The sequence below is a fragment of the Saccopteryx bilineata genome, chromosome 5 (assembly GCF_036850765.1).
Source record: "Saccopteryx bilineata isolate mSacBil1 chromosome 5, mSacBil1_pri_phased_curated, whole genome shotgun sequence".
Classification (NCBI taxonomy): domain Eukaryota; kingdom Metazoa; phylum Chordata; class Mammalia; order Chiroptera; family Emballonuridae; genus Saccopteryx; species Saccopteryx bilineata.
The window spans coordinates 173547737-173564371 of NC_089494.1; the positions used below are offsets into that span (position 1 = coordinate 173547737).

General features: G+C 36.5%; 1 protein-coding gene across 1 annotated transcript in view; it reads left to right on the forward strand.

The window, feature by feature from the left end:
* The window catches only part of DKK2 (dickkopf WNT signaling pathway inhibitor 2), a 111222-nt gene extending 96200 nt beyond the window's left edge, over nt 1–15022 (forward strand). Inside the window, exons 2-4 of the mRNA XM_066232600.1 lie at nt 7439–7589; nt 8780–8935; nt 12134–15022. Coding sequence (XP_066088697.1) covers nt 7439–7589; nt 8780–8935; nt 12134–12384 — 558 coding nt within the window. The 3' untranslated portion in view covers nt 12385–15022. The remainder of the gene's footprint in view (nt 1–7438; nt 7590–8779; nt 8936–12133) is intronic.
* The last annotated feature ends 1613 nt before the right edge of the window (nt 15023–16635 follow it).

Consider the following 16635-nt stretch of genomic DNA (forward strand, 5'->3'; position numbering starts at 1 on the left):
GTAGAAGCATCTTTTGCTGAGTTATGCACTCCTTTATCAGTCTCTTTTAATACAGACTTTAAAGTAGGAATTCTCAAGAAACTTCTAAGAATAGTATTTCTAAATTGCATTCAGGAAGAAACTATTGTAAAGAAAATCTAAAGTTCACAACAAAGCTCTGGAAAATGCTAATGGACATGCTAATTAGTAATACTCACTGAAGGCCCAACATTAAGGAATTGTTAAGATTAGTCAAGTGAAGAAGAAGCCAGTAAAGAGAAGATGGGGAAGTCCAGGTGTCCAGGCTTCTTGAATGAAGGGAAGGAAGAAAAGACAACAGTGAAGAGGAACAGAAAGCTGTGGCGAAATGTTACTGAAAAAGCCAGCTGAACAGGCATAAGTGCAGAGGTTATGTTGGGGGAACTGAAGCGGATAGTTGACATTGTCACAAGGAGCAGAAGTAATTGGAAAAAGCAAAGTCTAGTACTTTTCAACATATGAAATTCCTTTTATGATAATCTAAAAAATGATATACAAAAAGGATGAGTTTATTTGCCCTTACAGAGGAAATTAATATCTATGCAAAGCTTTAAAAAGGAAATGAAGGCTCAGAGTGATTCAGAACCAGTGCTCCATTTTGCCATATTTGAGATAGCGAGCTCTCTGGGACAGGTCTTGTGCCTGTATTACTCTTTCTAGACCTGGAAATGTCATAGGCTTTCAATAAACTCTTGCAGAATTATTCATGAATAACATACCTATAAGGTCAAAAAGAGAGAGAAGGAGAGAGAATGTGGTCTATGTTCAAAGTACAGAATTTCTTGGAAGTTTCTTGGAAAGAACCTAGCCTTTGTTTCATAGAATTATTGTTTAAGTGAGATTTTCTGAACACACTGGGGAAGTTAGTGGCAGAAATCTATCACTCCTAGTTTATAATCCAGGCAGCATTAGTAGAAATTCTCCCTGCTCTGAACTTTTATATCAAAAAACAAAGGTCTAACAACCTTAGCCTTAAAATGAGTACTAGGTGTAATAGGTGCTTACCTATGTGTGCACAGCATTGATTGTTTTAAGAGAATCGATTTCCAGATCTTCAACTTCTATTGTTCTTTTTCTTAAAATTTTCTGGGAATATGCTTTTATTTACAGTAGGTTTTGCCATTATATCGGGTGGGGGGACCCAAAACTGTCACACATTCCAAATCTTGCATTAGTCATAGGTACAAAAACATTTTTTAGATGATGAACCAAAGTAGAATATTTGTTTAACAAAAATATTCTTAATGATTGATCAGGACACCCTATGTGCACGAAGGTAATTTCTTTCTTTGTCTCATTAATTCTTTAAAAGTTAAGCTTGGCCCCAGTTGAAAAGTTCTGGGTACAGAGCATCCAAACAGATGTGATGACTTGTATATTTTAAAATTTATGTGAATTTTTAAGATGATTTAATTTTAAAAATCTATCAATGAATGTTATAATTTATGTTTGGATCAATATGCATTGATCAATTGAATCATGTCAAATTACTGTGAACTTCATTTTATAAAATATTTAATATTATTAACATTTTAATGATAATAAAACAAATACAAACATGTTGAAAATTTTACATGTCAAATGTGTGAAAGAATATTTCACACATTTTCAAAATTGTTTTAGAGGTACCAGGCAAAATATTTGTAGATTGCTGAACTGGCGTTTGGCTCATAGCTGATGTTCAATAAATAAATACTGAATAAATAATTATTGAATATTGAATGAATACCAAGCAGCTGCCTTAATGAACCTATGGCACACATCCAGAACATCAGGAAATATCTGAACTTTTCCCCTGGAATTTAATATAGCTCAATCCTCCTGGCCTTATGCTCAGAAATCCACAAAGATGCATCTAGCACACCCTTATCCCCCAGAGGTAATTGTGGACAATGGAAAAGATCAGATTGCACAGGCTGTGGCTTGCAGTATTCAACTGCTCAGGAGCCAGACTGAGTTCTATGCTGCTGGATCTCCTGCAGTCGCAATTTAGGGTTTGATTTTGAAATGATCACCTTCAAGGGTAGCTTACCTTGCATGTTCATTGAAATATGTAGATCTATCATATGAAATGTCTGACGAGGGAAATTAATCTTTTCTCTAAGGACCTAGGGGAAGCCAGTCTGATCTGGTTTCCCAAATGTAATTGCCAACCTTCTGCTGTTTCTTTGAGACCCCAGCCCTTCGCTGCTACCTTCCCCCGCCCCAAATGTTTCTCATTCTAACAGCTGGGTCAGCCCCCCTGCAGGCTTTATTCTGTCTGCCCAGCTGATGATGTTTTTCTGGCTACAGAAAACTTCCGAGGTTGTTACAAACAGTGCTTGGGGGGACAAAGGATTGTCCCAATTAAAACAACAACAAAACTAGGACGGTCTTGCAAAAAACCGGATGGGTGGCCATCCCACATGAACAAGTTGTGATGTTTCTTTCTTCCTTCCCCACCGCCAATGATTAAACAGGAACATTGTTATTATTTTTGAAAACTTGGGAGTTAAACTAAGGTTTAGTTGTAGCCACATGGCTATTTAACATCCAATGAGGCCGAGATACCTGAAATACTTTTTCTTATTTCATTATTTTTAGGGACCTGATTACTTCATCATTGCATTTGAATATTCTAAGGAATGGGCAGTATTTGAAAAATAAGAATAAATTCAACCCTAAATCTAAGTCTCAAATTAATAAGCGTTTTATCTCTGTAATTTTGAGAATAACTGGAAAAAAAAGGCTCAGTTAATTCAAATAAGAGGCAGTAACATTTCATTTTCTTTTGTTCATTAGAATATGGTATAATTATCATTATTTGTATGATAGGCTTTTGCTTAGTTGCTTATAACTCTGATTACATTGAGATTAACTGGACACAAACTGTTGTCAAGAAATAGAATGAGAAAATGTTGTTTACAGTCTTGTCAGTGTTTCCGCCAGTATTTTGTCTTTACAACAGCTGCAGCAGAACATGCTTCTGGTATTTGGAGGCTTCTAGAAAGAGAAATGGCCAAGTTTACTTCTCTAATCTCTCACTTCAGCACAGAGGTCACCATTCAAACACCTTGTCTATGTGTGCGTTAAACCATCACTATTAAATTACACCTTGTAGCGAGGCCTGAAATCCTACGTTCTCTGTGGCTGAGTGCACACATGACTTACATCTCTGCACTGCATTGCTAAAATTTTAAATAATGATTCCAAATTAGCACAGTCAATGGACTGAAAAATAAATCATTTTACTAAAAAGAAGTGCTCATTTCCAATTGACTTTTTTCAAGCTGCGTCCAATGTACTTACCTCGTTTTTTAGTTCATGTTATGGTTGTAACGATAACTAACACTGCTATTTATGGAAACCACTTTTTTTTTTTTTCTTAGAAAAGGGGTTGAGCAAAACTTCTTTGTTTTTTTGGCCTGATCATGGAAAGCATCTAGATATTCTTAATTTATAACCCATCATCCTTTGCTACTATTAAGTGTCTCAAATGAATTCATTTCTACAAAGGCTAAGTCCTGAATGACTCTGCATGAAGGGGATTATTCTTGGATGCTCACTCAGACAAATTTCTAATTCAGTTTTGGAGTGCTTTGGTACAGAACAAGAATAGTAAGGGCTCTCCCTGATTTTGTCACTTGATTTACAGTGACACAGACTGTCGCTGTTCCTCAGACTGTTCACCTAAAGTCAAGTAAATGAAGAGTCATAAAAATCCACTATGAACAATTGCCATAGCAGGTAAAATAAATCAGTCATTTTATTCATTTATAAAATAAGTACCATAGAAACATTATTTTTGCTAAATGGAAACTTAGGGTTAGGTACTCAAATTTGCTTTTTGTTAGTTGCAAACCCATCATCAAATGAGACCAGAAACATATTGTTGGAGACAAAGTAAATAAAAAAATAAAGATTTTTTTTTTAACTGAGAAAGTTTCTGAATGGCACTTTTATTAATGTAGATAATTTCCTTCAGTGGCCTGTCAATTGCCACAGTAGTCACTTCTTCCGAGCTTCACAACTACTTTTACCAAGTGCTTCTTTCTCTCTCCCCCCTTCTCTCCCAACCTCTCTTGCCTTCTCTGATGCCGTTAAATACCAGACATATTAAATGGGTTAATGTAGGAATAAAGACCTCAACAGCAAGTTGCAGAATTTTTATTTTGAGTTGAAAATGTCTTGCTTAAGACTATTTACTAAAAAAAAATTCATTAGCCTGAAAACAGGAGCATTGCTATAAATGGGTCAGATCCATATTTTCTCATGTTCTGCACCTTCTTGCTAATGGCTATGGCAAGGAAACTTTGCATCTTTGTAGATCTGTGCTGGGGGACACTGATTTCAGAAGGCCCAGCATGCCCCCAAATATTACTAGCTTTCTCTAAAGTCTTCTTTAATTAATTTGTCTCATCCTTTCTTGATCATATTCATAAATAAGAGCTATTAATTAGAACCAGGAATGTCATAAGCAAACTAGAAACTGCATAACTTAGCTTTGCATTTTAATTATTAAAATTTCTTTCTTAATTGTCAAAGTATTCCTTTCAATATTATGTTCTGATATTCCATTCCAAGTATAAGTTCACGTTAAAAATAACCTTCCATTAAAAAATAACCTACATACTTTTTATGCCTGTGTAATTTCTGTTTCAAGTCAATTAAAACATAGATATTGAAACACAATAAAACTACCTATCCTCTAAAATTTTTTCTCAGACAAAATGAACTTTCTTCTGAAAAAAAACTTGTGAGAATTTTACTGTGATTTCATTGAGATAAAGGAACTATGTATATTACTTTTTGCAATATCATCTGTATCAAGTGTTTTCCATTTCAATATTTTTCATTTTTTATCAACTAAAAGTGAGAAGATGATAATGTGTTTTCCACAATTTCCTGGATAAATAACTGGTTTTAACAAGCAACTTGCCTTCTACCACATAGAGTATGTTTTTAGGAATGGAACCAAGTATTGTTTTATATTCAGATTCTCTCTTGAAGATTTGTTGTTTGAGTTGTAAATGGCACATGATGTTTTTGGTGGCACGTGTTTATTTCTGTTGAAAGAACATGTCCTATTTTTTGAGGAAGGAAAAAACTTGTAAGACATCAAATGTTTCTTGCAAAACAATTTGATGAAATAAATGTAAATGAATCAAACCCATGTGAATTGTATTTCAATTAAAATGAATGGGTTTAAATATGAAGGGAGTGAAATGCTTGGGGGGAAAAGTGTGGCAAGTCAGGAAGTGACATTTGTTTTGTTTTCATCAGTTTTGGAGTCTTGAAAAATGGTCTAATACTCTGAATTCAACTCCATTCAGAGTCTCCCTTAGGCCTCATAATGAAGTTTCAGAATGGGACACAAATATGCAATTTCATTTTAAAGCTTTATCTGGCTCCAATTATAATCACATAGGCATCAAATATTGCCACTGTGCAGTCATTCAAAAGCACTCTCAATTTACAGTTAGTGGTTTTCTATAAATATTTTTTTATTTTCTTTTGAGGGTAAACAGTAAATTGTAATGATGCTAAAAGTATATATTTTTTATCATTAGAACCACATGTACAGTGTTCAGACTCACACATCAACTTGATATTTATTATCTCTAACTGGAAATAACCCAATCTAAATGAAGACACATGGCGGTTGAATGTACACCCACAGTGTATACACGCGTTAGTAGGAGAAGGGCAAGGGAGAAAAGGCAACAGTAGAAACAGAATGAAAGAGAGTGACAGAGAGAAGGGGAAAATACTCAGCAATGAGTGCACACTTAGGGCATCATGCCTCATTCCATGTGTAAAGGATACAAATCACACTCATTATTTGAGTCACAAACATTAAATTCCATAGTTTTATATTCACATCATTTATGCTTGCTTAAGAAACAACAACACAGCTTTTTCTGTGTGTGTATTTTTCAATCAAAAATTAACTATGCCTTACTCTGAAAATCAAGGGGGAAAAACTACCAAAAATAAATAAATAAAAAGATATAAACAAGTCTTCCTGTCAATGTATCTCAAATATGAGTAAGTTTGATATATAGTGTGACATTTCAGTTTAATCAACTCACAGCCTCTGAAATCAGGGACATTTTAAGTGTTCCGACAACTTCCAAGAGACAAGGAGTATGTGACTGTAGAATCTGTTTTCATTTTTTGAGATAATATGACACTGCTTAAATAGCCTTCTGAACACAAACTTGGTACGGGAATGTAAAAATAGAAATCCTGTGTAAATTGAAGGTACAGTAGCTGTTGGGCAAATGAGTTTGTAACATTTGTGTTTTTTGAGTTTGCTCACTTTTATTGTTAAAAATGGCGCTGGGCAGTGCCAGGTATGTGATCTGTGAAATTGCAAACTACCTTCCTTCTTGAGAAGGGCCATCATTATGCTAATGTTTGCTGGAGAAGGGGTTGTTGCTCCAGAAAAGTTTAAAAGGAAGGAGGAGAAGGAGAAGAAGAAGGGAGAAAGAAGCCAAGATGTCAAGGAAAGAGAGAAGCCAGTTTTGCAGAGAAAGAAGCCATGTTGGCAGAGTAAGTACAGATAGAGAACCAGAGGTGAGGGGCTTTAGGACTGGTGAGGCCTTTGATTCTAGGAGAAAGCGGAGAAGATTCTCCTGGTTGTGGAACCCGGTAATGTGTCAGTGGCTTTGTGAGCTCTGAATAAAGAGGGAAGTACTTTCCCTGCTTGTTTGCTTGTTGGTCGGTACGGGACTTGAATAAAGGAATGGCCCACAATTTTTTGGCTCCACTGTTTCTTTACCATCTGCCAGAATCCAATGGGAACCTGCATGTGCATGGCCGCGACGGCCACAACTACTGGCCCTACAGAAGCCTATAGAGCTATTTGTGTGTGTAAGGGACCCACTTTTTGTTGTAATGGAAACTTAGCATCTCTCTGATTACTCAGAACATGGCTGCTGCTGCTGCTTTCCACCACGGGTTGGACATGGTTCTTCTCCTCACAGGTGGGAATTGTGAGGAGTCACTTAAAATATTTTTTCCGTAATTAGTCAGATGCACTTTAGGTTCCAGCACAGCCCTTTGTTAGTCCAGCAGATGAGAACGGAGTTGTTTCAATCATGCCTTAAATGAGTGGTGATTAAAGAATTAAAACTGTTTCTGAGTCCCCAAAGTCACTCTTAAGGAGTCTACTAATCATTAGAAGGTCTAAAGTTTAACTTCAAAGTTGTGTCAAACAAAAATATGTGAATAGTGTCAACTTTACCTTTTTCATCATCAACAATCAATATTTCTATGGTTCTCAACTAAGTGTCACTATGTAGGATATATGCTCAGAGCATTATTATAATGGTATGGATTGTGACTTGTTCGTTATCATAAATTGCAACAGTAACTTTTCATGAGGGTTAAATGATCTAATCTATTTTGTTTTTGCTGTTGTTCCACTTTGTGGCAGGCCTACCCTTGCAGCAGTGATAAGGAATGTGAAGTCGGGAGATATTGCCACAGTCCCCACCAAGGATCGTCGGCTTGCATGGTGTGTCGGAGGAAAAAGAAGCGCTGCCATAGAGATGGCATGTGTTGTCCTGGTACCCGCTGTAATAATGGTAAAGGTCGCATTCAGTGTGATGGGCCTCTTTCTTTTCATCTAGGAGGCCTGGCCAGTAAGTTAGGCTGCATTCTCCTTAGACTCCAACATGTAAAGAGCCTTTCCAAACAGGCAAGAACTGGAACATGGTTTTGATAATATTACTTGAGTTACTTCTAACAACCTCATTTTCTTAGGCTCTGATCAACTTCTGTGTTTAATAATCTATGCTGAGATAAATTTTGCCTTGTTGCAGAGTTGTGTGTAAATAGCTAGATGTTCTATTCTACTAAACACATGAGCAAATACATGCAAAACAATCAAAGAAAAAAAAACGTGCTGTGATTTAGCAATGCAGTTGTGAGTTGTCTTTCAATTTCAGACTACTTTCATACCTTGATTTTTATACTCAAGGTGCCTTTTTTCTGAAGGCCTTAACTGGTGGCCCACACAGATGATGATGCAGTGATTGATTACTCCTAAAGGAGATACAGGAATCTATTACTCAGCCATGCCACAGGAATGGCTTCACCTAATCACAGTGACTTTATATAGGCACAAATTCACATGAATAATGAAATGAAGAACCACAGACAATGTGCGATAAAACCACTAAGTAATTGCAGAAGGTGGTCAGAAACATATCAGGCAAACACCATAATCAGGCTTATATTCCTATACTTGTCCTTCGCCCTTGGGCATAGCCCTACTGGAAATACCTTGAACAGGAAGTAGAGGGATGAGGACTTGTACCATTAAAGATGTTTACAGCGTAGATTAGGATTGTATTGTTTATTGAACAAAGGGAACTGAGTCCCAATGATGGATGACTGGCCATTTTTAAAGTATGAATAGCTAATATTAATTTAATATTTTATAATGTCACTATTTTAAGCATTTCAGATGTATCCACAATAACTTAGTGAAATTATTTTTGTTTTTATTTCTATTTTTGTCCAAGGTCACTTAGTCTTGAGAAAGACAAGATGCCAATCTAGAAAGCGTGGCTCAAGTCCAAACATTTCAATACTCAATTTCTATTGAAATTTGTAAATGAATAAATGGGTAGATGATAGCTAAATGGATGGATGGATGGATAGATGTAGAGAGACAGACAGATGGCTTCATGCTTCACATCAGAAAATACTTGTATAAGAATCACACTATACAGAATTCAGTAAGACTAACTGCTTACCTGACCATCTCTAGGCATCTGCATTCCAGTCACTGAGAGCATCTTAACCCCTCATATCCCAGCTCTGGATGGTACTCGGCATAGAGATCGAAACCATGGTCATTACTCAAACCACGACTTGGGATGGCAGAATCTAGGAAGACCCCACACTAAGATGTCACATATAAAAGGTAGGGATAACTATAGTTCTATGTTTACTTTTTCTTGTTTATAAAGAAGACAGAAAAGTATAGATAATTAATTCTATTGGTTTTAGAAAAATAGAAAATATTTTAAAGGAAAAAATGTAACATCATTGTTTAACTCTTAATTTTGAGGATGTTTTGAGCTTTCTTAGATATCTTAAATTGTTAAAAAATATGTTATAAGAATTGCAGTACCCTGACCAACCATGCCATTTTCTTAACTGTCCTGAATTTTTACATGGAATTTAGAAGACATTTCTTATACAAGCATTTCTGTCACATATCAAAGGATAAAGCATTCTGAAAAATAAATGTGAAAATGTTTGCTTCCATATAATTAAATCATTGTATTTTTTGGTCTTTTTCACCTTTGCAGATTCAGGAATTTTATTTACTAAACAACAAGATATCATACTATTCATAAAGCAATTGACCAAAAATAATTGGTTCCTAGTGTGATTATGTATGGCCATAAATCTCCTTCCTTGTATCAAAATATTTGGGAAGTCTAATCGCTAATAATAAAACTCAAAAAGTGTGAACCTTATTACTAGTATTAAATTTTGAAAGCATGAAACATCCATTTTTAAAAAAACTTTTTGCAGCTGTATTCTGTGAAGTGTTACTCTTTCAAGACATTTTATGAATAAAAGTGCCCTGCATTCAAGAGTTTTGTAATAATGTATCTCACCATTTTTTTGAAATTTTTTTTTTCTTCATTTTTCTGAAGCTGGAAACGGGGAGAGACAAACAGACTCCCGCATGCGCCCGACTGGGATCCACCCGGCACGCCCACCAGGGGCGATGCTCTACCCACCAGGGGGCGATGCTCTGCCCATCCTGGGCGTCGCCATGTTGCGACCAGAGCCACTCTAGCGCCTGAGGCAGAGGCCACAGAGCCATCCCCAGCGCCGGGCCATCTTTGCTCCAGTGGAGCCTTGGCTGCGGGAGGGGAAGAGAGAGACAAAGAGGAAAGCACGGCGGAGGGGTGGAGAAGCAAATGGGCGCTTCTCCTGTGTGCCCTGGCTGGGAATCAAACCCGGGTCCTCCGCACGCTAGGCCGACGCTCTACCACTGAGCCAACCGGCCAGGGCCCATTTTTTTGAACTTTATAATAAACATTAGCATATAGAAGGCTCTGAGAAGTCCAGCAATGAAGAAAATTGGTTACCTTTTAAAAACAGTGTATTTCTCTGACTTGCTTGCACACCAAGACTATTTTCAACGTTTTCATGTTCTGTAGAGAAAGTATCTTTTAGGATACCTGACCTATTAGTCTGATCTGGAATACTAATGCTCATGTATAGGGATAGAAATTAACAACTTTCTTTAAATATTCTTTGTGTACAAATCCTAATTATTCTTTGTGTACAAATCCTAAAGTCCTAAGTCTTTTACCTGTATCTCCTCTATCTACTTCATGAAATTCACATGCGTTATTTTGGCGAATATTTTTCTTCATTCTATCAGCTGTCTATGCCATTGTATACTTTCAAATTTACTAATTATTTTTAGGTAATTATATGTGTAATTTTATGATGGCAAGTGGGAAGAAATCTTATGTCAGTGGCTAGTGAACTGTATCCACATCACACGGTGGCATTGGTCACATTTGGGATGATAGAAAACCCTTCCCACCAGGATTCTCACAGCATGGCCTATGAACCAGATCTGTCCTGCTGCATGTTTTTGTAAATATTCTTTTTAGTGTTACACAGACTTAATCATTTAGGCATTATATTTCCTTTTTTTTTTTTTTTTTTTTTTTTTTTTTTTTTTTTTTTTGCAATACAACAGTAGAATTGAGAAGTTGTGACACATACAATCTAAAAAGTCAAAAAGTTTCTGTCTGGACCTTACAGAGAAGTTTGGTGAGCCCTTCTTATACAGGTTACACATCAACCCAACTGTAATGTATAGGTATACTCTTTGCTGACTTGATCCTCTTTTCTGAATTAAATACCCGGGTTTGTGCTTCCACATGCTTTTTATGATGGGTTCTTGGTAGACACTGGGGCTGACTGCCCTTTCTCTGTAACACAACTCTTTCTAGATTGCATTTCCTAAGCTTCCTGTCAGGTGGTTTTCTTACACAGAATTGGCTGTGTGTCACTGAGAGGCAGAGGAAGGGAAAAATCAACATGTTCTCTCTGCTTCTGGTAGTGCTTCTGACAGAAACCTCGGGGGTTTAGTCTCACCAGTTGGGCCTGTTGAGTCCTCATCCTGGCCAGTGATTCTAGCCCTCAGTTCTACCACTGCCTGCTTCTCTGATGCTCCAGCCTGCCAAAGCAGGCATCTGCTGGTACTTTTTTTTTTTTTTTGTATTTTTCTGAAGCTGGAAACGAGGAGAGACAGTCAGACAGACTCCCACATGCGCCGGACCGGGACCACCCGGCATGCCCACCAGGGGCGACGCTCTGCCCGCCAGGCGGCGATGCTCTGCCCCTCCGGGGCGTCGCTCTGTCACGACCAGAGTCACTCCAGCGCCTGGGGCAGAGGCTAAGGAGCCATCCCCAGCGCCCGGGCCATCTTTGCTCCAATGGAGCCTTGGCTGCGGGAGGGGAAGAGAGAGACAGAGAGGAAGGAGAGGGGAGGGGTGGAGAAGCAGATGGGCGCTTCTCCTGTGTGCCCTGGCCGGGAATCGAACCCCGGACTTCTGCACTCCAGGCCGACGCTCTACCACTGAGCCAAGGGCCTGCTGGTACTTCTTAGCCCTGCCACTAACTGTGTGACCAGTTCTTTGAATTAAGCACCTTCCATTTTGAAGAATCAGTTTCTGTTTTCTTGGCTAGACTCTGATACAGATCTTAGGAGTTCCTGAGAATTTCAGCCTCCTCTGTGAATCACAGTTTGTTGACAACTTTCAAGAAGATATCAAATTAATTAATGAAAAAAAATTCTTTTTATTTACTTATTTTTCACTCACCTAATAAAAAATAATGATGATTAAGAAATATCTAGAAGCAGAGTACAGTCTGGCTAGTCATTAAACTTGATATTCAGATAGCAAATATAAAAATGTAAAGATAATGGATTTACATGATTAGAGGGAGAGCCAATTGATGTGAATGCAAGACGTTATGGAAGATAGCATAAGTAAAAATATTTTACATGCTTGTGATTGCAAAGTAGAAATTTTTTCTAAAATGTCGTAGTAATATATTTTGCTTGTCATCCCTATAGGGCATGAAGGAGACCCTTGTCTAAGATCATCAGACTGTATTGAAGGGTTTTGCTGTGCTCGTCACTTCTGGACCAAAATCTGCAAGCCAGTGCTCCATCAGGGGGAAGTCTGTACCAAGCAGCGCAAGAAGGGTTCTCATGGGCTGGAAATTTTCCAGCGTTGTGACTGCGCAAAAGGCCTGTCTTGTAAAGTATGGAAAGATGCTACCTATTCCTCCAAAGCCAGACTCCATGTGTGTCAGAAAATATGATCATCTCGGAGGAAACACGTCACAAGCAGACTGTGAATCTGTGCATTTAATGATGATAGTATGTTGGAAAATAGGGTTTGGATCTCAGAAGAAGAGCTAATTAGGGCATGTGATAAGAATATAGTTCACAGGGCAAGAAAAAGAGAACTGAGCTGATTAAAAAGGGTAACAATGCAGTACAACTAGTGTTTTTCCATTATGCAGCTTGTTTATGTAAATACTGTACACACTTGTGAAAATGCAATTAGTGAAAAAAAAATAGCCCAGTAAGAATTACTGATGAACACCATGTGACTTTCCAAGAGTTCAGCTTGTGCTGGAGGATCAGTTTCCCTCAGACTGGTGATTGTTTATAAAATACCCTGAAAGCCATTTTCTACTCAAAGTTATAGTTTAATAAAATACTCACAGTATATCTTGATATACAATAGCATCTACAACATAAAAAAAAATGTTAAATAGTAAATGAAACATGGAGCAGTTAATTCACAACACAGAATCACATTTACTGTTTAATTAAAGGCTTTGGTAGACAAGAAAAAAAGCAGTTGATATTTTCCAAATAATTTCAAAATAATTGCAAGTCTTTCATCAAAACCTTTAGAAAAGAAAAAAAAAGACTAGTTTTTCTTCAGACTGCTTATTTATATTTTCCAATATTTACTTTCACCTATACTTAATAAGAACCAGTATGACAAGACATAAGTAGTCCATTTATATCCTCGAGGAATAACATTGTGTCTTTCTAGACTACATGTGATTCCTACCATGGATACATTTTATTTTTCAACCTATCCCCATTATTTGTAAAAAGCACAGAGCAGAATATTCACAGATTACAAATATTTTTAGGATATCCAAATTAAATGGGAAACAAATCTAAAGGAGAGAGCATTACCTTGGAAAGTTTTGTTATTCCCTATGTTTTAATAGCATTAGACTTATTCTTTACATACTTTGCAGTGTAGTAGGGTAAAGTTGATAAATAGACTGGAGCTGTCATCTCTCCTGCACTGAAGCCAGCAAAGAATTGGGAAAACTTTGTCCAGCATCCAGGTTTGGGCAATACATAGGCATGTCTGAAACTCAAAATGACTTTTCATATTTGTGTCTCAAGGCTGCACAACCTAAATGGAAGTTTTCTATGAGATTTTCTATCTCAAACATTCACCATACAGATGAGTACAGTGTACAGTCATTACTTGATGTTCAAATACATATTTTATACATTTGAGACCCTAAAAGGCGTTCTTACAAAATGGACCCCCATGACAGGTAGTACGTAGTAAGGCTCCATTGCCTTCAATAAGCTTCTAACTGGCTGGTAACAACGTTAGATTTTTCTGTACCAGTTTTTCTCTACAATAGCTTCCTCCCTAAAAAATACATAGTTTCTGTTTTCTGCATCCACTAAGATTAAAAAATATATATAAGGTCTACCAGAAAGTTCTGTCCGTTTCTATCACAAGTTTCGACACGTAAGCACATGTTTATTTGGCGCATGTATGCCTCTCTATTTTTATCACTTAATGTATACATACTGACGTAGCAAATTAACTAAAACGAAGTTGATTCACGTTAGTCTTATGTGTGAAGCCATAGTGTACCCATGGCTACTGATAAAGTTCATTTACGCCACTGTAATTTTTACGAATTTCAACAAGGAAGATATGCTACAGAAGCATGTCTGTCGCATCCACCATATGCCCTGGACTTAGCACCCTCCAACTATCACTTGTTTTTGTCCTTACAAAAATTTTTGAAGGGCAAAAAATTCAAAAATGAAGAAGATATCAAACAAGCACTGGTTCAATTTTTCACATCAAAAGATAAAAACATTTTTCAAAAATGGGATATACAAATTGCCCTCACGCTGGCAAGAAATCATTAACAATAATGGCAATTATATTATTTAATAAAGTTTATTGATGGTAAGAAAAATTTGTATTTTGTTTTATTCCAAAAATGGACAGAACTTTCCAGTAGACCATATATATTTAATAACTTGTAAAATCTACATATTGCCAACATATAAAAAACCACAGGTTCTTCATTCTTTGAACCCATTTTCATTACTTTTTTTTTTTTTTACCTTACTCACTTCTAAATATTATGTCTAGAGCTTAGGGAAAAAAGGTTGTAGTTGTTACTTTTGACCTTTTTTTATAGACTAAAAGTCACTCCTAAATTTTTATTTTCTTAACCCTCATCTTCAAGTTCTCCCAGTAAACACTGAACCTGAGCCTGCATGTTCACTAAGAATTTCAGCTTCCCCTACACATTTACGAGGATAATTAAGATTTACATTTTCTCCACATGTTGGAAAAACAAAAATTTTCAACTAATCTATCCAAGAACCAAAGTCTGTACAAACAGATTCTCTAAGCTTGGCAACATGGAAATGGAACATTTCAGTCAAACCTTTCCTATGTAACAATTACATTTACAATCTGGTTTCTGCTTTATTTCCCTTATGTACAAAATTATTATTTGAAGTAATTTATTTACAGGAAATGTTAATGAGATGTATTTTCTTATAGAGATGTTTCTTACAGAAAGCTTTGTAGCAGAATATATTTGCAGTAACTGATTTTGTAATTTAGGGAAAATGTATAATAAGATAAAATATATTAAATTTTTCTCCTTTAAAAATTGAATCCAAATTTCCTTGTGTTTTGCTTATGGAAAAAGTTTTCATAGCATCATAGGTTCTCAAAGTTTAACCAGACTTGGTCTGATTTTGCAGTCTGAGTTGAAATCCTTTGGATGATGTCATTATAAAACAATCCAAGGCATTTTATTGTTACTGAAGGTAGCTTATTTCATGGCATTACAGCTGCACTTGTTAGAGAGTTATTTTTTTTTTAAAGTAAAGTATTTCAGCTTATATTTTCTACCCATTTTTTTTTTAATTTTGCCTTCTGGAACATCTTGTAACAAGGACTCTCTATAGACTTCTTCAAAACACTTGACGCCACCTTGCATATTTCTTATAATCTTCTCTCCGGATTAAAATTTTTCAAAATAGAAATGACAACATGCTTAGGATAATATATAGTTCATTTCCTTATGGTACAAAGAAGATGCAAAGTATCTTTATCCCTGTATGGCTACAGGTTGAGTTTCCTGACCCTGAGTGAACTCAAACCCACTTCCTAGGAAGATCTTTCCTCTGCTTCCTGAACACAGAGCTATCAGGAGTGTTAGACAAAGAGTACTCTCTAATTATGAGACTTGGAGTGGTTGTGAAAGCCCATGTTATATTGGAGATGTTAATGGGCTGAAAATGTGGGAAAATAAACATTCTGTGACATAGTGAAATGAATTAAGTGTAGCGATGGCAGCCCAAGGAAGCTGAAACAGTCCCATAGCTGGAGCTCAGAGTGAAGATACCTGAAGCACTGTTGAAATAATTAACCCCACATTTCTAATTAATGAATACTTAAGTGTATTTATAAATAGTTATTCATTTCCTCAATTTGGGAACATTTATATATCCTAGTTACAGTATATTTTTATACTATAACTATAATATGGGTATTGTTTTTTCTTTTTCTTTTCCACTGAGCTCAGTGAGATGCTTGAGAAGTGACAAATTGTCCTGACTTTCTTTTAATCCTAGAAATAAAATACCCATGTAGCCTTAGGATTTGAGGGAACAATCAATTACACATTTCTTCTTCCCCAAATTCAGGCCATTTAAGAAAATTATTAACACACAAATGCAGATGATAACAGATCACCCTGATACAATTAATATTAGAGAATGCTGCATAGATCTGTGGGCAAGAGGACACCAGAAAGTGACAGATTTTGTGCCCATTCTCAAGAAAGACCATGCAACATAAATTCTACCTGTGGGAGGTGCTTCTATAAAATTTACAACATGGATGGGCAGAACAGCATGACAAATGACACGCTTTCTTCTGGCAGTGCAAAAGAAGAAGGGTGGGGAGGGATGGAACTGTGTATTTATCACTTAAGAATTTCATCTAAAATTCTCCAAAACTGGATAACTCATACCACATGAGAGGATGAGTAAGGAATGGTATAAAACATTAAGAATTAGAAACACCTCTCAATACCAAACCCCAAATATTTATATTTTAACTCATTATACATAACCATTTGTCTATGGTGAAGACAGGTGTTTTAACCAAAACCTGATCAACTATCAACTAGAATAGTACCTAATGAGGTAATTCCCCCATGCCAATCACTCCTTCTATATGGATCTTCTTAGGACCAGTG